The sequence below is a fragment of the Octopus bimaculoides genome, chromosome Z (assembly GCF_046866305.1).
Source record: "Octopus bimaculoides isolate indiv1 chromosome Z, ASM4686630v1, whole genome shotgun sequence".
NCBI classification, from domain to species: Eukaryota; Metazoa; Mollusca; class Cephalopoda; order Octopoda; family Octopodidae; genus Octopus; species Octopus bimaculoides.
In genome coordinates this window covers 6948287-6973068 of record NC_142944.1, presented here as the reverse complement: position 1 = coordinate 6973068, position 24782 = coordinate 6948287, and the positions used below count along the sequence as shown (strand labels likewise).

Below are 24782 nucleotides of genomic sequence, written 5' to 3'. Positions count from 1 at the left end.
TGATTGAAGAGCAAAATGTCTGTCTTCAGTCCTTTCAACCTCATCCACCACACTACCTCTTTTGCTTTGGCCACCAGACAGAGGAAAACTGTCTTCCCTTTCCAGTTAAAAGAAGGCGGTGGGGTGATCATCATGATGGATTTGGCTGATAACTGGATCTGTCCTACACACGTCAACAGCTGTTCAATAAAACGCCATAAATTAGCAATGCTTGGACACTGGACAAGTGCTTACAGAACAGTTTCATTGACCTGTGTACCACATCTCAGACAGATCCATCTGACTGCAGTTACATACCTGTAGAGCTTGTCTCAAACTGGCAGAGTTCCCCGGTAACACTGCCAGGCCAGGGATTTCTGAAAATTATCTATAGACCTTGTTTCAAATGTTCTCTGGAAAAGACTAGTAAATTGATCCCTCCCTGTGTCCAGAGTTTTCCCCAAGGATTTCATCACTCTTGTCTGTCACTAATCCACTATAGAACTCCAATATGGATCTTCCACTGACTGTATTGTCTAACTGGCAGAGAGCTGTGAGCGCTTGCCAACACCCCAGATGCCAAGCACACCTTCTCAGTCTACACTTGATCCAGGAGTGTAATTTTGTCAATGAGATGAGCTGCTGAAAATCCTGTCTGACAAACAGTGACCTCACCTGCTCACCACCAAGGAAGCACTGAAGATGTCGCAGCCTCAGTGCATGTCTGTGCATCATTAATCATGAAAGCTCAGTCACCCACTCAGTGGCTGCTAACAGCAGATGGATTGGCTGATGAGCAGAACACATCGCTTTCCACAGAAAGTGAATGAGCAAGCACTTCAGTTTGATCAGCCATGAAGCAGGGTGGGGGATGGTGGTCAGGCAGTAGTAGATGACTGAAGCAATGTATGCATTCACCACCTCTGTCCATTTCTGGTTGAGACAGGCCATCCTTCCCATCACCCCACCTCCTCAGTTCTTGTCCACCTGGAGGACTGGATTGAACCAGACCCTGAACAACTTAACCCTTTTATCATCTAGTGCACTATAGTGCTGTTGGACAACATGGACCTGTCTCTCCAGGTGCCGAATTGCGGGCCCACCAACTTCTGGTTAATCTTTGTCTCTGTTTTGTACTCCCTTAAGTTAGTGCCGATCACCTTGATTTCCAAGATGTCCAACACTATTATGGTGATGTTGTCCACATAAGCCTACACAAACCTGCTGTATCCTAGTTCATGTGAGATGCCTCTTGAAACATTCAACTTCTGTAGCAATGACTCCATAGCCAGCTCATACAGCAGGGGTGAGAGTGAGCATCCTTGATGGAGTTAGCATGTGATACTAAAGGATTTCAATAGGTGGCCATTTATTTTGACCCTTATATGGATGTCACTGTACATCGCAGTGATCCAGCATCTGAAAATGGGACTGAAACTGGCTGCTGCAAGGATAGCCTTTAAGTATTGGTGGTTGACCCTATCAAAAGCTTGATCAGGGCCCGCCCATGCCAGGTTTCTTACTAACCCTCTCAATAAATGTAATGCATGAGGTGTAAGTTGTTGTGGATAGACCTGTTTGGGATGGCGCATATCTGTTTGTCACTGACCCAGTAATCTTGATCTGTGGTGCACAACTTTATTTTCTTGAGAGTTGATATGTAAAGTAAGATGAAGTTAACTAATGTAAGAATTCAAAGATTTCTCATGTATGAGATTTTTGTTACAACTACTGAACTGTAGAAATGCTACTGATGCAGCAGAAATACTTATTTGGCAATGCCACCACTGCTGCTGATAAATTTCTGTGTTTTTTAACACTATATGTCTAGAAAATATGAATACTGTAAGCTTTCAGCGATCTGTCTACTTTAAGTATTATACTCAGATTACTATTTTGAATACTGCTTTTGTCATTCATAATAAATGTAATAATGTTCTTGTTAATGTATATTTGTTTATCTTTTTTAATTTTTCCTTATATTATTTTCTATGATGACCTGTTTTATTTGAATCTATTCTGTAAATCATTTTTCTATTATACTTTTTTTGTGAATGAGTAATGGGTGTTGAGTGGAGAGAAAATCATGTCTGCATGTATGTGTGTTTGTGTGTGTATGTATAGTGTGTGTGTCTAGGAAATTACTATTCCTTTTCTTGAGCACTTCATCTTACTTCCACAATAATGCTTCTTTTCCAGAGAATTGGGTTAATAATATACAATGTCTCAATTATCCTGTTGAATCTCATAGAAGCTGCATTACATGTCTGTTTTATTGCCTTTGTTGCTTTTATAGCTTAAGATGTAATGTTTTTGTCTTGAAGTCCTTCAGTGTAGAGTATCTGTTTCATGAAAGTTTATTGATGCTCTTTGTCACATTACCGATCTGACCTTGGCTTGTTTGTCATTGTACAGTTTATTGCTGGACTTTCAGGAAACCTCTTTCAATCAAATTTTAACAGAAATATTGGCTTTGCTTTTATGCTACCAATAAATTCCATATATACACTGTCATTTTGTATTCATGGCAAACTAGTAGAATCATTAGCACACTGGATAAAATGCTTGGTGGTATTTCTTCCGGCCCTTTACATTCTGAGTTCAAATCTTGCTGAAGCTGACTTTGCCTTTCATTCCTTTGGAGGTCAGTAAAATAAAGTACTAGTCAAGTACTAAGGATTGATGGTATCAATGTGTCCCCTCCCACTAAAACTGGTGGCCTTGAACCCTGCAACAGACCATATCCCTTTCAGGGGGCTGTCTTGTTCTTTGGTTGCTTATATGCTGTGGAAACTGGATAGGTAGTTTTATGGGTCTCAGGGTTCAAGAAAAAATATAAATATGGTCTCATGGGGACAAAGTCGCTGAGTTCCTTTTGAGCATTGGGCCTCACGGAGGCAATAACTGAGACCTTTTGTATTATGTTGTGCTTGAGAAGAAGACCCATCAAGCCAAGAAAAATCGCAGTCATAGCAGATACCAGTGTCACACAAATGGCACTCATTTGTGTGACACTGGAGTGGTTGGCATTAGGAAGGGCATCCAGCTGTAGAAAACCTTGCCAAATCAGACTGGAGTCTGGTGCAGCCTCCCAGCTTACCAGCCCTGGTCAAACCGCCCAACCCATGCCAGCATGAACAACAGATGTTAAATGACGATGATGATGTATTCTGATTAAGTTAGGCAAATGGATGGTAATTCACCTGCTGCTGAGACTGCTGTACTTTTTAGCACTGTACGTCTGTGTGAGATGCTTTCTCAAGACGAATACTACAGTATTATAGTGTTCATCCATTAAAGATATCCAAATCACCATTCATAAAAGTTTTTATTTGTTTTTTAAACATATTTTCTAGTAATATTTTAAAAGTTGGTCCAAGAAAGATATGTATTGTTCAAGACTTTTACAATCCCCACCCCAAATTTATGTAGCCAGTGTTCACTTTGACCATCATTATCATTTAACATCTGTTGCCCATGCTAGCATGGGCTGGGTAGTTTGACCCCGGGCGGGTAAGCCGAGGGGCTGTACCAGACTCCAGTCTGATTTGGCGTGGTTTTTGAAGTCGGATGCCCTTCCTAACACCATGTAAATGGGAAATGTAAGTGGGGAAAGAAGCCAGGGTTCTGTGTCAGATGCTTGCAGTATAGTGATCTAAAGTCAATCAAAGAACAGGTGGTAGTGATGGTGGTAGTGGTGGTGTTATGAATTCAGAAGTGTGTCAGACCTGTTATCCAATTGTTAATACATTGCTTCTTAACCCTTTGGCATTCAGATTACTCTGGCAAATGTAATGCTTATTTATTCAAATTGATTTGAATTAATCGTGCATTATCTTGCAGCTTCAAGATTTCAATGACATTGTAAGATAGCTGTGAGAGACTGGATTTAGCCAGTTTGAACATAAAACAAGCAGAATATTTTGGACCGGATGTGGCTGGTTTAAATGCTTGATGTATTGGACTTGGTTTTCAGCCTGTCTATAACCAAATTCCCTTCTTTATTGTTTGGTTCTTTTGTATGATTTTGCTATGGAATAGTGATATTCTAATTTTTAGAAAATGTTTTGTTTTGTTGTTGGTGTCATTTGAAAAATCGATGCTTGAGTCACAGAAAACTAAATCATCATCATCATCCATCAAATGTCTGTTTAACCATGCTGGCACGGGTTGAACAGTTTGACAGGAACTGACCAGCTGAAGAACTGTTTAGGTCCTATATCTGTTTTGGCATGGTTTCTATTGCTGGATGCCCTTCCTAATGCCAACCACTTTACAGAGTGTACGGGGTGCACCAGCATTGGTGCTTTTTATGTGACACCAGCACTTATAAGCCCGTAAGGTTAGGGATGCTCAGCTGGAGAGGGTTGCAAGGGCAACCACACTTACTTAGCTTGATGTGTCTTTCCAAGTACAGCAAACCACCAGGAGTCTTAATCCCCTGTCATCCCCTTTATGGATCCCTACATCTGTAGGTCCTTTCTCACCACTTCATCCTCATTTTCTTATTTTAATCCACAAGTCTTTTTTTTTTTTGTTCATAGATATCGAACCTTTTTCTGTGAAAATTAATCTGCTAATCAGGTTATATTTAGCTTATAACTTTGCTCCACATTCTCTCTTCTGTCTTTTGTATTTCTCTTTATTAGGGCACTCCTCTGCATGTTTTGCTGCTGAGATGAGCTTTAGTGTTATACAATTCTGACATTTGCAAATATACAGCTGAATTTACCGGTGGCTTGTGAAAATATTTTCCATTGTTGAATTGTAGATTTAAAGCATCTGTTTGGCTAACAGCCAACAGTCCTCTTTTACTACAGTTAGAAATGCTTTTATACCCCTCATTAATTACCTATTACACATCAGTGATAAAGCCAAGCAATCTTGCTCTGATAGTCACTCATTAATAAGTAACTAAATATGAAATGCTTTCAATGCTTAGAACGTTGCATAGTACTGATAACTTCTATTATTCTTGATGATGCATGGGAAAAACCATTAACATGGTGGAATGTTTGAACTGGTGGTATATGTTTTATTGAGGAAAAGCATAATTCACAGATGTCAAAACACTTTTAATTTTTCAAATATCTTAATATTTGACTGAGATATGCCATTTTTCTTGGATAAGCAGACATGAACCAGAAAATAAGTCTTTTTGAGAAAACAATTTTAAAGTTGAGACATATCTGAGAACTGAAATGTTTTCATAACTTTAGCTTTTTGTAATTCATAAAATGTGTAGGACTCCTGGTATTCGAGCTGCAGTCATTTGTCACAACTTGTATGGAAAAACATCCAGTTTTGACTTTGGCTTCCATCTTTTTCAATTGTTTTTCTAATGACATCCAATGAGTTTTTCCATGTGCCAACACATTTCGGTAAACTAATCAACTGAAGAGGAAGATGTCTTGAAGAGGAAGCATAATAACCTGAGTAAGAATGGGGTAGAAAAAGCTGGAAATCCCTTCATTGCTGGCAATGAGGGGATTCTTTAGTCAAACAAAGAATAGACTCTACTCTTCTTGTGTATGATGGAAGACTGGGACAGAATTAGTAAAAGCTGATCTTATGATATTGACCCTCACAGATGAGATAACAAAGAAACTGGTTTACAGCTGTGTTGGAAAGGAACCATGCCAGCAGGTAGATGTGATGATGATGGTCATCATCATGAAATCAGAAATACTTCCATATTTCTAGTTTCATAATAAGCTTGGCACTAATTAATGTTGCTTATTAATTAGTGTGACTTTGATATGAATGGTGATGTAGTAGTTTCAATTGTAGTAGAAGTAGTAGTTTATCACAGTAATAGTACAAAGATTAGCTAGTAGATTATTGATTTTATAAGGAATTGGTTCGTCCTTAATCATGTATGTAGAGAGGAATGACATTAACATACATGATGTGAGGCATTGCATAGATAACAATACATGCTGTAAGAAATACGATATGCATAAATAAGTGATTACATATTCAAGTTGCTGTGAGAGATGGTGGAGCAAACACAGCTGGAAGAGATTAGAGTTTTAGGTAGAAATATTAACCAGAAAATATTACTTGAAATACTGCAAACATGTAACTATTATTAACATGAATAAGTTTGGTTACTAATCATCACCATCACCACCATTTAGCATCCCTTTTTCCATGTTGGCATGGGTTGGACTGTTCAACATGAACCACTGAGCCAGAGGACAGTGCCAAGTTGTAACATCTGCTTTGGCATGGTTTTTACAATTGGATGCTCTTCCTGATGCCAACTGTACTGGCTGCATTTTCTTGTAGTATCAGCTCTTGTGAGGTCACCAAGTAGCCACAAGAGATCCCTTTACTGAGTGGGGTACAGTATTGATGGATAAGAAACAACAAGAAAAGGTGAATTGGTTGGTTAAAGAAAATAAACCATTCTACCCATGTTAGTGTGATTAAAAAAAACAGGTAATATTATAAGAAAAATATATAATAATGAAAGTCAGAATGGTGATATGCTGTACTTGAGAAGACCCATCCATCTCAACAGAATTGAAGCTCTGTTGAGCCTTCTCCCACAGCTCATCTTCTAGCTAGAGAGAGAGAGAGAGATAAGAGATTGAGTATAAGGTGACTATGAGTGACAGAACAGGATGGAGATCACTGGAGTGGGAGTAGAGTGAAAGATTGTTAGAGACAGGAAATGAGTTGGACTAAGGGGATATCAGTTCGGTGGGGGTGGGGGGGAATTAAGGAAATAGGGTACCACGAGAGATTGATGGAAGAAGGGGTACTAGAAGATGAATTATGGAAGAAGGCTCGATGGAGCCTCAATTCTGTTGAGATGGATGGGTCTTCTCAAGTACAGTATATCACCATTTTGATTTTCATTATTATATATTTTTCTTATAATATTACCTGTTTTTAATCATGCTAGCATGGGTAGAAGGGATTATTTTCTTCAACCAACCAATCACCCTTCAAATTGGAGTTTTTTTTGTTTGTTTTTGCCATGCAATTTGGGGAAACAATGTTAATAAGCTGTCTGCAAAAGCACAGACACGCACACACACACACACACACACACACACACAACGGGCTTCTTTCAGTTTCCATGCTAGCATGGAAAGCAGACGTTAAACGATGATGATGATGATATATATATATATTGTTATACTTGGGGATGGTGATTATATTTTACAAGTTAAACACATTGCACTATAATATTTGGTCTTCATTTCATCTTTATTACTATTTTAGTTTCTTTGTCAAAGTTCTTTCATCACACATCCTGTGATTCCTTCAGCGACTCTTTATCTCCTGTCTCCTTTTGTTCTACTTATTCCATTTTTCCCTTTCCAAAAAAAAAAAAAAAAAAGACCAAGGAGAACAAAAGGAGACATGGGGATAAAGTATCAGTGAAGAGGTTGCAGGATGTGTGACGAAAAAGCTTTGACAAAGAAACTAAAATGATAATAATAATAAAGCTGAAGTGAAGACCAAATATATATATATATATATATATATATATATATATATATTGTGTGTGCTTAATTGGTAAAATATGACCATCCCCAAGTATAACATTCTATATATCTTATCTGTTTTGGGTATATTGTAGAAAGCTACAATGTGAAAGTATTCATCTTGAGAAAGCTCCTTGTATAGACATGCAGTGCTAATCTGCAAACTGGTGTATTGGTAGCAGAAGAAAAGCATCCAGTAGCAGTGGTATAATTGCCAAATTATGATTTCTGTGTCTTTTCACATCATCAGAAGCAAATATCCTCTATCAACTTCATCATCATTTAACGTCGATGCTGGCATGGGTTGGACGGTTTGACTGGGATGGCATGGTGGAAGGCTGCACCAGACTCCAGTCTGATTTGACATAGTTTTCTACAGCTGGATGCCCTTCCTAACACCAACCACTCTGAAAGTGTAATGGGTGCTTTTACATGCCACCGGCACAGGTGCCAATTTGTGTAACACTGGTATCTGCCACAACTGCGATTTTGCTTCGCTTGATGGGTCTTCTTCTCAAGCATGACATAACGCCAAAGGTCTTGGTCATTGCCTCCGTGAGGCCCAACACTCGAAAGGAATTCAGCCACTTTCTGTCCACGAGGCCCAACACTCCAAAGGAACCCAACCACTTTGCCTCCGTGCGGCTCGACACTCGAAAGGAACTTGGCCGCTTTGCCTCTATGAGACGCAATGCTCAAAAGAAGCTCAGCCACCTTGGCTCCGTTAGTCCCAACCTCATGGTTAGACAAATTGACACTACTGATATAAGCAGTAATTAACAAATCACAGTTGTCACACACACATAGCTAGCAGACTGGGTAAAAATTCTTAGCAATGGAAGTGGTAATAAGATGTATGTATGTATATTTAGTCCTTTCTTGAAAATATCTTTGTATTAAATTTTTGATATTACCTAGTGTTTTGAAATATAATTTTCTCCTGATCTGTTTATTTTTGCCCTAAAATGCTTTGGTATGGAAATTTTTGCTTTTCATTTTAAAACTGATTATATTTTGTTATGCATGTTGTTTAATATAAAATGTTTCTTAAATTTACAGAGCAATCCTATAAAAGTACTGGTTACAGGAGCAGCCGGGCAGATTGCCTATTCTCTCCTCTTCAATGTAGCAAAGGGAAACATCTTTGGTGCTGACACGGTAGGAAAATTATCATAGTTATTAATGTGTGTGTGTGTGTGTGTGTGTGTTATGATATTCTTCATCTCCACAATGTCAATGATTATATAAAATTGTTCAATAATGTTGGTTGCAATTCTCTCCCTTGAAAATCTACAGCTAAATTACATGCTATGACACACACACACACACGTATTCTTTTATTTTTTTTTACTTGTTTCAGTCATTTGACTGTGGCCATACTGGAGCACCACCTTAAAAGGCTTTAAGTCAAACAAATCAACTCGAGGTCTTATATCTTAAGCCTAGTATTTATTTTATCAGTCTCTTTTGCTGAACTGCTAAGTTATGGGGACATAAACACACCAGCACTGGTTGAAAAGCGGTGATATGGGGACAAATACAGACGCACACACACACACATATGATAGGCTTCTTTCACTTTCCATCTGTCGTATCCACACACAAGTCTTTTGCTGGACCAAGACTATAGTAAAGTACACTTACCCAAGGTCCCATGCAGTGGGACTGAACCCAGAACCATGTGATTGGGATGCAAGCCTCTTGCCACACAATTACACTTGTACCTATGTATATCTTTTATATTTTACTTGTTTCAGTCATTGGACTGTTGCCATGTTGGGTACCATCTTGAAGGGCTTTAGTCAAACAACTCAACCCCAATACTGGTTTTTTTTTTTAAGCCTTCTACTTATTGTAATGGTCTGTTTTGATGTAAACAAACCAACACCGGTTGTCAAGCAGAAGTTGGGGACGAACACAAAGACACACATTAATATGTTTCAGTTTCTGTTTATCAAATCCACTCTCAAGGCTTTTTTCAGCCCAAGGCTTTGTTCAGCCCAAGGCTTTGTTCACTCCAAGAGGATAGTGAGTGCTTTTTACGTGCCACCGGTACTGGAGCCTGTCAGGGGGCACTGGCATTGACCATGCTTGAATGGTGCTTTTTACATGCCACCAGCATGGGAGCCAGTCAGGGGGCACTGGTATAATCACATCATAATCTCAAAGCTTTGAGATAATGCAGGATTAATTGAAAACAATGACTAAATTAAGCAGTTCAATTGACAGAGTAAGCTGAATGTTAAAAGGGTAAAATGGATAATGTAAAAATCAATATGATGTTGCAAAATTCACACACTATTTCAATAAGGATAGTCTTGTTCTTTCAGCCTAAATACTTTGAATATCCAGATAAGGTTTGGCCTCATGCACCTGTATGCCTGAAACACAGTTAAAATTGGCTGCTTTTCAATTACTTTTTGTTAAAAGGTTTTTGTTAAATGTCATATGAATGTAGAATTTTTGCAATCTATAAATTGTTTATCATGCAGTTACTTTACTAAGACATTTAACATTTATTGCTGTAGAAGGACCGAGAAATCTCTATTATTGTCCAAGTCCATGTCAGTATAGAAGGCTGACATAAAATGGTGATGAGGATGCAGATGTCCCTTAAACAGTTTGTTCCTGACACTAAATATCCTTATCTCTAAAATCTACATTCAGCTCATACAAGTATACTCCCAAGCAATAATCCTCCAGCTTGCAGTTCTTTTGACTATGTTTTTATAGAGGCCTTACATTTAGAAGACATCTTGAATTTGTCTCATCTGACAAGGCAGGGTTGTTTTACAAACCTATGAAATGTTAAGTTGCATGGAGTTGAATCAAATTGTTATTACATTATATATGTAACTCATACCTGTTATGGTGAGTGCTACTTTCATTTGTCCATTCGCTGTATGTGTGAGCCAATAAGAAGACTTCTATATGCTAGGAGTGGCAGAAATAGCCCAAAACCAGGACTGGTCTACTGGTCCCGCTGCTAGGAGATGGTAGGGGTTCGCTTCCCTGCTTACAATTTTATTGGATGCAGGTGTGCATTGTTAACCAGCTAGAGATGTCCTCTTGGGGTTAAAAAATTGCAGTGAGTCCGCTCAAATTGACAGCCATGTTGAAGTGGCCACGAATATTACTTATTTTAAAAAAATTTTCTAATTTAAAAAAAAATTTTTATTTAAAAAATTTTTTTTTAGCCTATATCATTGGTACTTTTGGATATTGAACCAATGATGCAAGTTCTGGATGGAGTTGTCATGGAACTAAAAGACTGTGCTCTCCCACTGCTGAAGGGTAAGTTTCTTTGATATATAATTTCATCTCATCTCTTGTAGTTTTTATAATCTGTTTTAATACTGACAAAAATGAAAACAAAAGTATCCATTTATATAGAATCTCATATAAAGCATAAGAAAACAGCATCTATTGACATTAAAGATCTGAGTTAAGACTTTGTCTGTTTTGTACCTTTAAGTTCTGTTTTGTTTAACTCTCTTGGTATTTAAACCAGCCATATCCAGCTCAAATACTCTACCTGTTTTATGTTCATACTGACCAGATCTGACATCTCACACCTACCCTACAATGTCATTCTACAATTATACAGTCACATCATTAAAATCTCAAAGCTACAAGATAATGCATGGTTCATTCAGAACAATGTGAATAATTAAAGCATTACATTTGACAAAGAAATCTGAATGCTAAAGAGTTAAAATAGATGAAAATAGATTTTGTAGTTGTTTTACCTTTAGTGATCAAGTTGGGTGGTTAGTAAAATGAAGGGCAGCCATCCAGTTAGAAATTGAACTCTTCTATTATAAGATTTTATTTTTTTACTTAACCCATTACCTCCCATAATTCTATTAACTGGAATTTTTTAATGAAACTTTGATTTCTAGCATAAAACAGCCTTAGAAACACGCTGAAATGATCAAAATAACATTTTAAATAGAACTAAGTGAGATATTGGGTGAAAAATTAGCAAACCTCATTTGAATATCAGAGAAATATACCTAGTAGATATAGCAAAAAGGTGAGATACGTGTAAATATTGACAGATAATTACAAAATTTGTAATTTTTAAGTGATCTCATATGAGATCACTGGTAGGTAATATGTTAATATTACAATTGGTAAATAGTAGCATTGTTAGTCACATATTTCCAATGTGCCAACCACTGGTTGACCTATTTCTGATGATGAGGGTGGTAAGGGTCATGAGGGAAGGGCCTGTGATTTGGTGCTAAAGGGATTTTGTTTGAAAGCCCCCACTCCCTTTTTTTAAATCCTTGGTTTTCTTGCAATCTACATGTTGGTATATTGGTAAGCGATGAGTGTGTATGTAGGAGGGGAGGCTTTCACTCGTTTTCTGTTTGCCGAATTCTACTTACAAAGCCGTTGTCAAAATGAAGGTAGGATAGTTGCTCATGTCTTTTAACCTCAGGTTGATCTTGGAACCACATGGTCATGAAGCTGATTTTCTTAACAACACAGCCTTGGTTGCAAATATCCTGCATAATTTTAAGGGATACGAAAGAGAAAAAAATAAATAAATAAAATTTTGAAAAATAAAAGTTTTTTTTTTTTTTTGCCAGAGCACCAGCTGTCTGGCTTTCGTGCCGGTGGCACGTAAATAGCACCATTCAAGCGTGACCGTTACCTACGTCGCCTTCCTGGCACTTGTGCCAGTGGCACATGAAAAGACATTTGAGCGAGATCGTTGCCAGTGCCGCTGGACTGACTCCTGTGCAGGTGGTACGTAAAAAACACCATTTGAGCATGGCCATTGCCAGTACCATGTGACTGGCCTTCGTGCCGGTGGCACGTAAAAGCACTCACTACACTCTCTGAGTGGTTGGCTTTAAGAAGGGCATCCAGCTGTAGAAACTCTGCCAAATCAGATTGGAGCCTGGTGTTGCCATCCGGTTTCACCAGTCCTCAGTCAAATCGTTCAACCCATGCTAGCATGGAAAGCGGACGTTAAACGATGATGATGATGTTGATGGGAGAAAATGTCTTCAGACTGTTTTATTAAAGACAGAGTAACATTTTTTAAGTGGGAGAACTATTTTGTATTACAACCAGCTCAGTAAGGTTCTTCAACAGCAAAATTATTCGTGTTGTGCTCCTCATTTTTTGAACCTGTTGCTGTTATTGTTGTTTTTTTCTTTCTTTTTCTTCAGTTTATTAACCCTTTAGCGTTTAAACCAGCTATACCTGCCCAAATATTGTACCTGTTTTATGTTCAAACTGGCCAGATCCAGCCTCTCACACTTACCCCACAATGACTATTCCAAAAATAGTCACATATTCAAAATCTTGAAGCTACAAGATACTCCATGATTAATTTTAAAAAATGTGAATGAATAAGCATTAGGTTTGATGAATTAATCTGAATGCTGAAGGGTTAATGAGTTTCTCATTTGCCTTATTGTATTGCCACTTCAAGGTTGACTCAACAACAGTTCAATGAGATATATGTACATTGTGTACTAATAAGCCATACCCAGTAAGGGTATGTGTACTCTGTGAATCTGGGACATTCTGAATTGACTCTTTAACTGTTTAGCATTCAGGTCACTCTGTCAAATGTAAACCTTATTTATTGATATTGTTTTGGAATTAATCATGCATTATCTCGTAGCTTCGAGATTTCAATAATGTGATTGTATATTTTTAGAATGACATTGTAGGGGAGGTGTGAGAGGCTGGATCTGGTCAGGTTCAACATGAAATAGGTAGAATATTTAGGCCAGATATGATTAGTTTAAATGCTAAAGGGTTAAAATGGTAAGGAATTATTTGAAGATCTGGCTGCTATGTCTAGCAAGTTGAGCAACCACTTAGAGGTTCTGGCATTGGCTTGTAACATTAATATGTTGCTGTTGTTTAACCCCAGGTCAACCCTGTTTGAGCAGTTCTCATGATCATCCAGTCTATTAAATCTTACTCTGTCAAATGTAATTCTTCTTTATTCATTGTTTTGGAATTAATCATGCCTTATCTCATAGCTTCAAGATTTCAATGATATGATTGTATATTTTTAGAATGACATTGTAAGGTAGGTGTGAGAGGCTGGATCTGGTCAGGTTCAACATAAAACATGTAGAATATTTGAGCCAGATGTGGTTGGTTTCAATGTTAATGGTTAATCCTGGTTCAGAATTTCAAATGTTTTCATTTATTATTGAGATGGTTTGTGTTTCCATTTGTAGCATCCTTCATACCTCCAGCTGTAGCTTTTTGCATTTTTAGTTTTGTGTTAATTTTTTATTTGTCTATTGAATTTTTTTTTGTGCAAGGTTCCTATTGGGTGTTATTAGGGGTTAATCACTGAGTTTAATGTAATTAACTAACTATTCCCATCCCCATCTGAAATTACTGGCCATGTCTCAAAAAGCCATTACTATTATGATTATGGAACATTGAATTGACTGTTTTAATGATTATAGAGTGTTGGTGCCATGTAAAAGGCATCCAGTACACTCTGTAAAGTGGTTGGCATTAGGAAGGGTGTCGAGCTGTAGAAACTGTTGTAGTGAAATGGTATACTCCTTCCCATGTGACAAAGTGGTATGAACCAACCACTATAAAGTCAGATTGCCAGTCATTGTAGGAGGTCAGTAGTAGTAGAGTCATTGCATGAGTTCTCAGTTGGAGTCAGTTACATGTTATATACGAGTTCGAGTTACCATTAAGGTAGATGTTTCAAAGTTGTCTTGTGGAACTATCAACAATAGCACAATAGACAAATCAAAGATAAGAAGATACAGAATACTGCCACAACATAATAGAGGTGACAAGAATATTATAGTGCCAACAACATACAAGTGGATGAGAATTCACATTATAACAGAAGCCAAATCAGAACAGACTATGGAACCTGGTACAAACCCTGGTCTTGCCAGCTCCTGTCAGACCATCCAACCCATGCCAGCATGGAAAACGGACATTAAATGACGATGATGTCTCAGTATTTGAAACTTTGTCAGTTAAGTTAGTCTTTTATTCCTTGAGGGCTGATAGAAACAAATACCAGTCAAGTGTTTTAGTCAGTTCATTTGACAATGCATTACCCTGACAAATTTGTAGAATAATGCTCATTTTAACCATTGCTCTTTCTATTACTGTATATTATTATTATTATTATTATTGTTCAGTAGTTTTATTTTTATAACGTGCTTTCACTTCACTACCGAGCACAGCTCTGTGTGCCTTGGGTATGTGCTGTGGTTTGCTGTGGTGCTCTTATGTTTACTGTATTGAAAGTGTTTTGCATAGGATGTGTGCAGTACCCAGTAGTGCAATTTTCTGTATGTTATATATACTTGTAAGTCCTGGTGTTTTTGTTATGTATTTGTCTGAATATTTTTTTTATCATACCTAAGGCACCTACTATGATAGGAATTGTTTCTGTTTTTAGACTCCACATTCGAGTTACCTCTTATTATTATTATTATTATTATTTGTCTTTCTCTTCTCAGAAATAACCTCAACTGCTTCTCTTGATGTTGGTTTTAAGGATATTGATGTGGCTCTTCTTGTTGGAGCCATGCCACGTAGAGAAGGAATGGAAAGGAAAGATCTTTTGGCTTCCAATGTGAAAATTTTCAAGAGTCAAGGGCAGGCTCTAGATAAATATGCCAAAAAGTCTGTCAAGGTAAGACCAGATTTTCGGTTCTATATATTTTACTCCTTTTCAAGTCTGGAATTATAATCTCTGAATTAAAATAACATACAGATTTAATTCGACATGTTGGGCATCATCATCTTGTAATGCAATCCTATTGTAATGTTCTTGTTTAACTCCATGGCAGCATATGATGAAAAATGTTCTTACCATGACCATCTCATCTATTATTCAAATGTAGTGTATCTATGACTTTAATTAACCAATTTACCTTGATAAATCCAATCTAGACAAAAAAAAAAGGTTTTGGTTGAAATATAAAATTCTCAGCAATTATTAAGAAGTTTGATTTTTTTTTTTTTCCCATTATAATCTGCAATATTTGGTCAGTTCATCATCGTTTAATGTCTGCTTTCCATGCTAGCATGGGTTGGACGATTTGATTGAGGACTAGTGAGACCAGATGGCTACACCAGGCTCCAATCTGATTTGGCAGAGTTTCTACAGCTGGATGCCCTTCCTGACGCCAACCACTCAGAGGAGTGTAGTGGGTGCTTTTACGTGTCACCCGCACGAAGGCCAGTCAGGCGGTACTGGCAACGGCCACACTCAAAATGGTGCATTTTATGTGCCACCCGCACAAGAGCCAGTCCAGGGGCACTGGCAACGATCTCGCTCGAAAATCCCACGAAGGCCAGCCAGGCGGCACTGGCAACGGTCACGCTCAAAATGGTGCATTTCATGTGTCACCCGCACAAGAGTCAGTCCAGGGGCACTGGCAACGATCTCGCTCGAAAAATTTCGAGTACTATTTTAAATCTAATTTTTCTTTTCCATGCTGGTAATAATTCAGTGATTTTTAGCAAATTTGGATACATTCATATTGTTTTAGTAGTTATTTTTACTATCTTTCCTTATTGCTAGCTGTAAAATAATTGAGAAACCTGTTGCCTGACAACATAAAAGGAAATAGTTATGTGCTTTAGGCACCCTATAATGTATTTTGCACTAGTAATAAGATTGAGGTTACCTCTCATTGGTAATTCCTAGTACACTCTTGATTTCGACTTTAATTTCACTTGCCTCAACAAGTCTTCGCAAGTAGAGTTTAGTGTCCAATGAAGGAAAGGTACGCATAAGTGGGCTGGTTAAACCACTGGCACAGGCCATCGTTATGGTCTCACTTGGCTTGTCGTGTCTTCTCTAGCACAGCATATTTCCAGAGGTTTCAGTCACTAGTCATTGCCTCGGTGAGGCCTAATGTTCGAAGTTCATGCTTCACCACCTCATCCCAGGTCTTCCTGGGTATACCTCTTCCACAGGTTCCCTCAACCGCTAGGGTGTAAAACTTCTTCGTACAGCTATCCTCATCCATTCTCAGCACATGACCATATCAGCACAGTCATCTCTCTTGCATACCACATATGATGCTCCTTAGGTCCAACTTTTCTCTCAAGGCACTTACACTCTGTCGTGTATGCACACTGACATTGCACATCTAGCAAAGCATACTGGCTTCATTTCTTGCAAGCTTATGCATGTCCTCAGCAGTCACGGCCCATGTTTCACTGCCATGTAGCATGGCTGTTTGTACACATGCGTCATACAGTCTGTCTTTTACTCTGAGAGAGAGGCCCTTTGTCACCAGCAGAGGTAGGAGCTCTCTGAACTTTGCCCAGGCTATTCTTATTTTAGCAGCTACACTTTCAGAGCATCTACCCACCACTACTGACTTGGTCACCTAGATAATGGAAGCTATCAATTACTTCTAGTTTTTTCCCCCTGGAATGTGGCAGAAGTTGTTTCCTGCACATTTTCAGTGTTTATAGTTACCTGAGCATTTGCCACATACAAAAACTATCTTGCTAGTTAACCTTCCTTTGATATTGCTGCACCTCTTATGTGTCCATAGCTTACACTGGGTACATCTTATAGAGTTTCTACCTACACCTTTTCTACAGATCGAGCAGGGCCATCTACCTGAAGGGATTTGTGGTTTGTCTACCTTCCTACTTATTATTATTATTATTATTATTATTATTATTATATCAAATTCCGCCGAGGTCGGCTTTACCTCTCATGCTTTAGGGGTCGATAAAATAAGTACCAGTCGAACACTTGGGTCTGTGTAATCGACTTATTCCCTTCCCCAAAATTGCTGCCCTTGTGGCAAAATATAAAATTATTATTATTAAAGTGGCAAGCTGTCAGAATCATTAGCATGCCAGACAAAATGTTTTGCAACATTTTACTTGTCTTTACATTCATCATTATCATCATCATCCCATGTCTGTTTGCTATGCTGGCATGGATTGGATGGTTTGACCAGAACTGGCAGACTGGAGAGCTGCACCAGGAAGTAGGAGGCTAAATTAGATGCTAGAATTGTAGTTGTACAGTAAAGTGCCTTAGAAGAGGAGGAGTTGGGCTTTGTGCTTCTCCTCACCTATGGTCATGAATGTTGGGTAATGATCAAAAGAGTACAATTACAAGTACATGTGACCAAAATGGGGTTCCACCGAAGCATGTCTGAAGTGATGTTGCTGGACAGGATCAAGCTGCATTGAGAGGTCACAGCTCTGGTATTAGAGGCATGCAATCAGAACATCATAGGGAAGAATCACCAGAGGGAGTCTTCAAGCTGAGCCAACCAGCAGGAAAGCTAGTGATAGACCAAGAATGAACTGGTTGGACAATATCTATAGTCTCAGTAGGTCATGCTTGACACTTGTTTCTGATAAGACCCTATGGAGGAGGTATCTGAGAACATAACTCCCAGGACCCTTCCAGGAATAGTGGGTGAAGAAAATGGATGAATGAAACAAAAATATCTTGTGATATTTAGTCCAAATTATGTCATTTTATACCAATGTGCCCACAGCCATTCATCTGTTAGGATTTCAATAAAATAAATACCAGACAAAAGTACTGAGTGGAGATGAGACAATATAATAAATAATGAATCATGGCTGTGTGGTAAGAAACTTGCTTCCCAACCATATGGCTCTGGGTTCAGTTTTGAGTGAATTTGGTAGACAGAAACTGAAAGAACCCTGTCGTGTGTGTGTGTGTGTATGTGTCTGTGCTTATCCCCACCATCACTGCTTGATAACTGGTGTTGGTATGTTTACATCCCCATAACTTAGTGGTTTGGCAAAAAAGACTAATAGAATAAATACTAGGCTTAAAAAAAATAAGTCCTGAGATTGATTTCTTCAACTAAAAAAACCCTTTAAGATGGTGTTCCAGCATGGCCACAGTCAAATGACTGAAACAAGTAAAAAAAAAATAAAAGAATAATGGCGGTACTCCAGTTTGGTCGTAGTTGGAAGATTGACAACATTTTATGTACATGTCAGTTGATACCTTTTATAGATGTGTAATGTGTTTGTTTATATTTCAGGTGGTCGTGGTTGGGAACCCTGCCAATACAAATGCTCTCATATGCATGAAATATGCTCCCTCTATTCCACCACAAAATTTCTCAGCATTGACTCGACTTGACCAAAATCGGGCCCAATATCAAGTATGTATTTTTTTTGTTTGTTCTTTTTTTCCCTACCAAAAAAAAAAAAAAATGTTATTTTTGGATTAAGCTTTGTTAATGGGGAATCATTGAGTGAGATATGTTCAGTTGCTGTGATAAATGAATATTCTCATATATCATAGGCACAGGAGTGGCTGTGTGGTAAGAAGCTTGCTTCCTAACCACATGGTTCCGGTTTCAGTCCCTCTGTGTGGCACCTTGGGCAAGTGCTTTCTACTGTAGCCTCTCGGGCCGACCAAAGCCTTGTGAGTGGATTTGGTAGATGGAAGCTGAAAGAAGCCTGTCATATATATATATATATATATATATATATATATTTTTCATTCAATAATAGGATAAAATCTTTTATAAGAATTTATCAAGTTGCTAGTGTGAAAAAACCTCATAAGGGAAAAATCATTTATTCCCCAGAATATATTTATTTATATAAGGGCATTACTATACATGAATGCCTCATGCTAAGAGGGACTCTAAGGTCAAACTATCATCATAAACACTTTTTTACCAAACGCGAGGAAATGTAACTCTCCAAGCTAGCCTCTTAAAAACAGACTAAACTATAGATCGACGATTTCACAGTTATTACAGCAATATGTAAGTTCTGCTCTTCAGTACAGTATGGTCAAGATACATAAAAATAAACAAAAAAATTCAACATTTTAAACGAACACCTCATGTATGAGCGAATGAAGAAAAAGAATACCAAACCCTTTCTTATTATCTGAGAGTAAAGAATTTATTCATTTCTAATTAGATTTTTAATGTTTCATAATGAACTTACTTATGAACCATTGGGTTTATTGGTTATATTTTAACCTTTTTGCATTTAGACTAGCCATATCAGGTCCAAGTATGCTACCTGTTTTATATTCAAACCAGCTAGATCCAGCTTCTCACACCTACCCTACAATGTTATTCATAAAATAAACAACCTTGTCACTGAAATCTCAAAGCTACAAGACAATGCATGAGTAATTGCAAAGCAACATGAATGAATAAGGATGACGTTGACAGAATAATCTGTGAATGCTAAAAGGTTAAACTGGCCTGGCCTAAATATTTTACTTGTTTTATGTTCAAACTTTCCAGATCCAACCTCTCATACTTACCCTACAATGTCTTTCTACAAATAAACAATGTGATTGTTGAAGGGTTCAATTTACTTTCAGAGAAACTTATGCACCATTGTATTTATTAATGTAATTTAAAGTATTAATAAAATTCTTTTTCTTTTTTTCCTTCTGTTACCAGATTGCTACTAAGTGTGGTGTCTCTGCCCAAGATGTCCACAATGTGATTATCTGGGGGAACCATTCCTCCACCCAATACCCAGACGTTTCCCACGCAACTGTAAAATTATCATCTGAGACGAAGTCGGTTAAAGAGGCTGTTAAGGATGATAAATATTTGAAGAATGATTTCTTAAAGGTATCAACTAATCACTTTTATTTAACGTAATGTCAGTCCTGGTCAGCTGACATACGACCAAAAGCCTTCCAGCGATGACCATTCCGGTTTTTCGTTTTGGGGGTGGGGGTGATTTTAAAAAATATATCTCAGATTACATTATTGATGCACCATTCCTTCTTTTATAAAAAAAAACCCCAGTAGGATGTGACTTAAGAAAGGTTGTTTTGCTGCTATTTCTAGCAAGTCAAAGAACCATGTAGAATGGCAGTTTGCAATGTTTCTCTGGTACCTTGTCATCCTATCTCCCTACACCGAGGTATACAGCACCCTTGTTTAAGCTTCAAGGGATATCTTGCTATACACTCCTATAACAACTGTTTATAACAACCTAGAATGTTGTGATTTCCACTCCCATTTGGAGACCACTGATGTAACGACTCCAATAATTATTGAATTGTATTGACACAGTATATTTTTTGTATTTATTTATTCAATCTCGTCTGCAATATTTCTAACTTGTCGTAGTTTTTATTGTTGTAAGTGATGGGAGCAGGTTGTTGTTAGAAGTAATAAAATTTGAACAATTAAATGTCCATACGATACTAATCATATGAGCTATTAACCTTTTTGTTTTCTTTTAGGATGAAAACATTTTGTTTTTGTTTTTAAGGATTCATCTCTAAAAATAACAGATGCGTCTTTGGCTGTGTGGTTAAGAAGTTTGCTTTCCAACCATGTGATTTGGGGTTCAGTTTCACTGTATGTCCCCTGGGCTGTAGTAGAAGTGCTTTCTACTATTGCCCAGGGCCAACCAAAGCTTTGTGAATGGATTTGGCAGACAGAAACTGAAAGAAGCTTGTATGTGTGTAGTGTTGTCTAGACATCACGTGACAGTTGTAAATAAGCATCTTTGTCATACAAGCAATGTTCTTTGTCACCAATCTTCCATGAAACACATGTCTAGCCATAGGGAAATATTACCATGATTAGAAACAGGTGATAGCTGGCAATATCCATTCATTGGAAATCTGCCACAGCAAATTCCACCCTACTCATAAAAGAAAGCAAATGTCGACATTCAAATGGTGATGATAGAGTTTGTACATTTAAACTAGATATTTCACTGTTATTACTTAGGAATTTATCATTGCTTTCACACTTTTAAGTCACTTTGAAGAACATGCTGAAAAATGTATTATAAATTACAGTAATCTGCAGTAACCATGCAGAGTCCTTTGCATGAACCTGTTCTGCTCCCTCTGCCATATTAATGTGTTAATATGAAGCTGATCCCCACTTCCTACCCAGGGCTCATAATCCTGCAAATTGCATGGCACCCTCTGTTGTGCAGGTGGCATGAAAAAAAAAGATACCCTATTCCTGCTGTGAATTTGTTGTTATTAGGAAGGGCATACAACTGTAGGAACCATACCAAAACAGATATTGGAGCTCGATGCAGTCCTGGGACCCATCACATCCTGTCAAACATCCAACCCATGCTGGCATGGAACATGGATGCTTAATGATGATGGCCATTGCCAGTACTACCTGACTGGCCTTCATGCCGGTGGCACGTAAAAGCACCCACTACACTCTCAGTGGTTGGCGTTAGGAAGGGCATCCAGCTGTAGAAACTCTGCCAAATCAGATTGGAGCCTGGTGTAGCCATCTGGTTCACCAGTCTTCAGTCAAATCGTCCAACCCATGCTAGCATGGAAGGCGGACGTTAAACGATGATGATGATAAATCAGTGTGGCTTGTGTTTGGTTTAAACCTGTGGAGTTACTCAAAATGGTCCTTATAAAAATCAACAATGACACTGGAAATGGCATGTTTTGTTAAGAAACAGGTATTTGATTGGAATGAATTGAATTATGAAAGAATATATTTGATTCTTAATTGGTATTTTCTCTCTCTTTTCAGTGTGTTCAAGAGCGTGGAGCTGCAGTTATTAAAGCCAGGAAATTGTCGAGTGCAATGTCTGCTGCTAAAGCTATTTGTGATCATGTCCATGATTGGTGGCATGGAGTGCCAAGTGTAAGCTTTTTAAGACCAAATCTGTTTTGATAGTGACTTTGTGTTTCAATGAATTATGAAAATGATCAAGAATGGAGAGAGATTTAGTTTTAAAAAAGCCACATTAGTGGATTTGGTAGATGGAAACTGAAAAAGAGCCCATCGTGTGTGTCTTTGTGTCTGTGTTTGTCTCCTTATCACTGCTTGACAACTTAGTTGGTGTGTTTGTGTCCCCATAACTTAGTGGTTCAGCAAAACAAACTGGTAGAATAAGTACCAGGCTTAAAAAGTAAGTACTGGGATTGATTCATTCAATTAAAAGTTCAAAGCAGTGCCCCAGCATGGCCACAGTCTAATGACTGAAACAAATAAAAGTATATATATATATATGTATATATATATATATATATATATATATTATCAGCCACACATACACAGTGTATGTATTTTTGCATGTTTGCTGGTTCGCTGCCGTACAGCACTCCGCAGTTGACTCCCTCATAACACTGAATGTTAAAACAACTGAAAATCACAGACAGGCAAGACAACTGTCATATCCAGGTGTGATGGATACCAATATTTCGCCATTTTTGTGGCTTATCAACATTATGTACCTGAATTGAACAGGGGATGAACTGAATCACCAGCCCATGACTGTATAAATAGTGTAAGAATATATATATATATATATATATATATATATATATATATATATATATATATATATATATATATATATGGATGTATGTATTTACTCAATTTATATTTGTGATTTATGCGCTGAATCAAAAGCATATTTTTTTGAGTTCAATTTGTTGACCTACAGTTCTGTATGTATGTGGTTCAATTGAAAGAAAATAGTTAATAGATATAAGCATGGCTGTGTGGTTAAGAAATTTGATTCCCAACCATGCAGTCCTGGGTTTAGTCCCACTGCATCGTACTTTGGATAGCTGTCTTCTATTATAGCCCTGGGCAGACCAATGCCGTATGAATGGATTTGGTAGATGGAAACTGAAAGAGGTCCCTTTTGTATATTGTGTGTGGTGTGTGTGTGTGTGTTTGAGTATGGGATTGTCTTCAAGAATTAATGTCACACAAGTGGTATTGTTCATTTCCAAACTTACATGAAAAACATGTTTCGTTGTAAAGGAATATTTATCTTACCTGGAAACAGGTGAGGGTTGACATCTTGAAGGGCATCTGGCTATAGAAAACTGCCTCAACAAATTCTGTCTGACTCATGCAGGTATTGAAAAGTGGACATTAAACATCAACAATGAATTACAAGATTAACTTTATAATTTTCAAATTTGATATTGCTTTTGTAGGGGTTGTGAAAATGAAAAATTTTGCAGGGTCATAGGATATATGAAAGATTAGGAACCATTGATGTAGAATCTCCATTATTAACTCATGAAGTAATGTCAAAGTTGAAGCAGAGCAGCTCTTAAAAGGTGTCATTTCTTGCCTTCTTTTAGTTTTGTTTTTGTCAGCCTTATTTCTTCTAAATCATTATATTTCACAATGTTTTCTACTTCAAGGAATTTTTGACATACAATTTGTCTCTACAAGTATGTTTCATGACTAACTTTAATTAAAAATTTTTTTTTAAATGTTTCCAATGTTTTTTTGGACACACCATTAGTTTTTATATTTTAATAAAATAAAGATTTCTTTTGTTCATTTCAGGGTACTTATGTATCAATGGCTGTTTGTTCAGATGGTTCCTATGGTATTGAAAAGGGTCTCATCTTCAGTTTTCCGGTGATTACCAAACCTGATCATAGTTATGAAATTGTCAAAGACTTGGCTATTGATGACTTTTCCAGATCTAAACTGGATATAACTCTCAAAGAACTTCTTGATGAAAGAGATCTTGCTTTGAGTGTTTGCGAATGACTGTTTGATCCTAAATTGTAACCTTGCCTTAGACAAATATCTTGTGAAAAATATGATATTTTTAGATGTCCTTAGTTTACACAGCTACATCTTTATAATTTGATTCAGAAAGAAAATATTTCTCTGATAAAAAAAATAATTTTTTTAAAGATTTCCCCTGAAACTCAAGTTCTTAGGTTAAATTTTCTGTATCTAATTCAATAGATTAAGTGATTGTGCTAATTGTTTTGGCAAAATGATGTCCCCCTATCAAGAAGTAGATATTTTTAAAATGAAGAATAAGGTATATATTATGGTAAAACTGTTTCAGAACAAGAATCGATCAAAAAGTAAAATTAAAAATTAAGAATAAAACATTAAAAAAAAAAATTAAAAAAATGAAAACGGTTTATTGATCTGAAGAATAACATATTGAAATTTTGCTTGTAATTCATGTCTTCAGAATAAATATTTGTAACAGGATTCTATACTGTATTCTTGTTTTATACATCACACTTGCACATACATACATAAGCAAATAAATAAACCGTTTTTCCATGCTTGGTTGGGCGTGAGTCTCACAGAGACTCTGAGATCCTTTGTCATTTGGGATATGGTAGCAGAGGAAACCAATCTTAGTTGTGTATATAATTTTATGATTGGCTTCCTTTATTTTCAGCAACCATTTTGCAGCATAGACTCTACGCATTTTATCACACCACTGGCACTAAAAAGATTGTCTGTGACATGATTAGATAGCCCCTTCTTAATAACTTTGAATAAAAGGGAAAAAAAAAAACTCAAACCCAAATTT

General features: G+C 37.3%; 1 protein-coding gene across 2 annotated transcripts in view; it reads left to right on the top strand.

Annotated features, from left to right (window-relative positions):
* The window catches only part of LOC106879647 (malate dehydrogenase, cytoplasmic), a 32696-nt gene extending 8245 nt beyond the window's left edge, over nucleotides 1–24451 (top strand). Inside the window, exons 2-9 of one of the 2 annotated variants that reach the window (XR_016244812.1) lie at nucleotides 8541–8639; nucleotides 10679–10775; nucleotides 14969–15144; nucleotides 18518–18640; nucleotides 19913–20089; nucleotides 21995–22108; nucleotides 23419–23544; nucleotides 23780–24451. Coding sequence is in view for 1 of the 2 variants with exons in the window: in XM_014929308.3 (XP_014784794.1) it covers nucleotides 8541–8639; nucleotides 10679–10775; nucleotides 14969–15144; nucleotides 18518–18640; nucleotides 19913–20089; nucleotides 21995–22108; nucleotides 23780–23989 (996 nt within the window). In the remaining variant the exon portion in view is untranslated. The remainder of the gene's footprint in view (nucleotides 1–8540; nucleotides 8640–10678; nucleotides 10776–14968; nucleotides 15145–18517; nucleotides 18641–19912; nucleotides 20090–21994; nucleotides 22109–23418; nucleotides 23545–23779) is intronic. The other variant, XM_014929308.3, reaches the window with a different exon arrangement.
* Nucleotides 24452–24782: the final 331 nt, after the last annotated feature.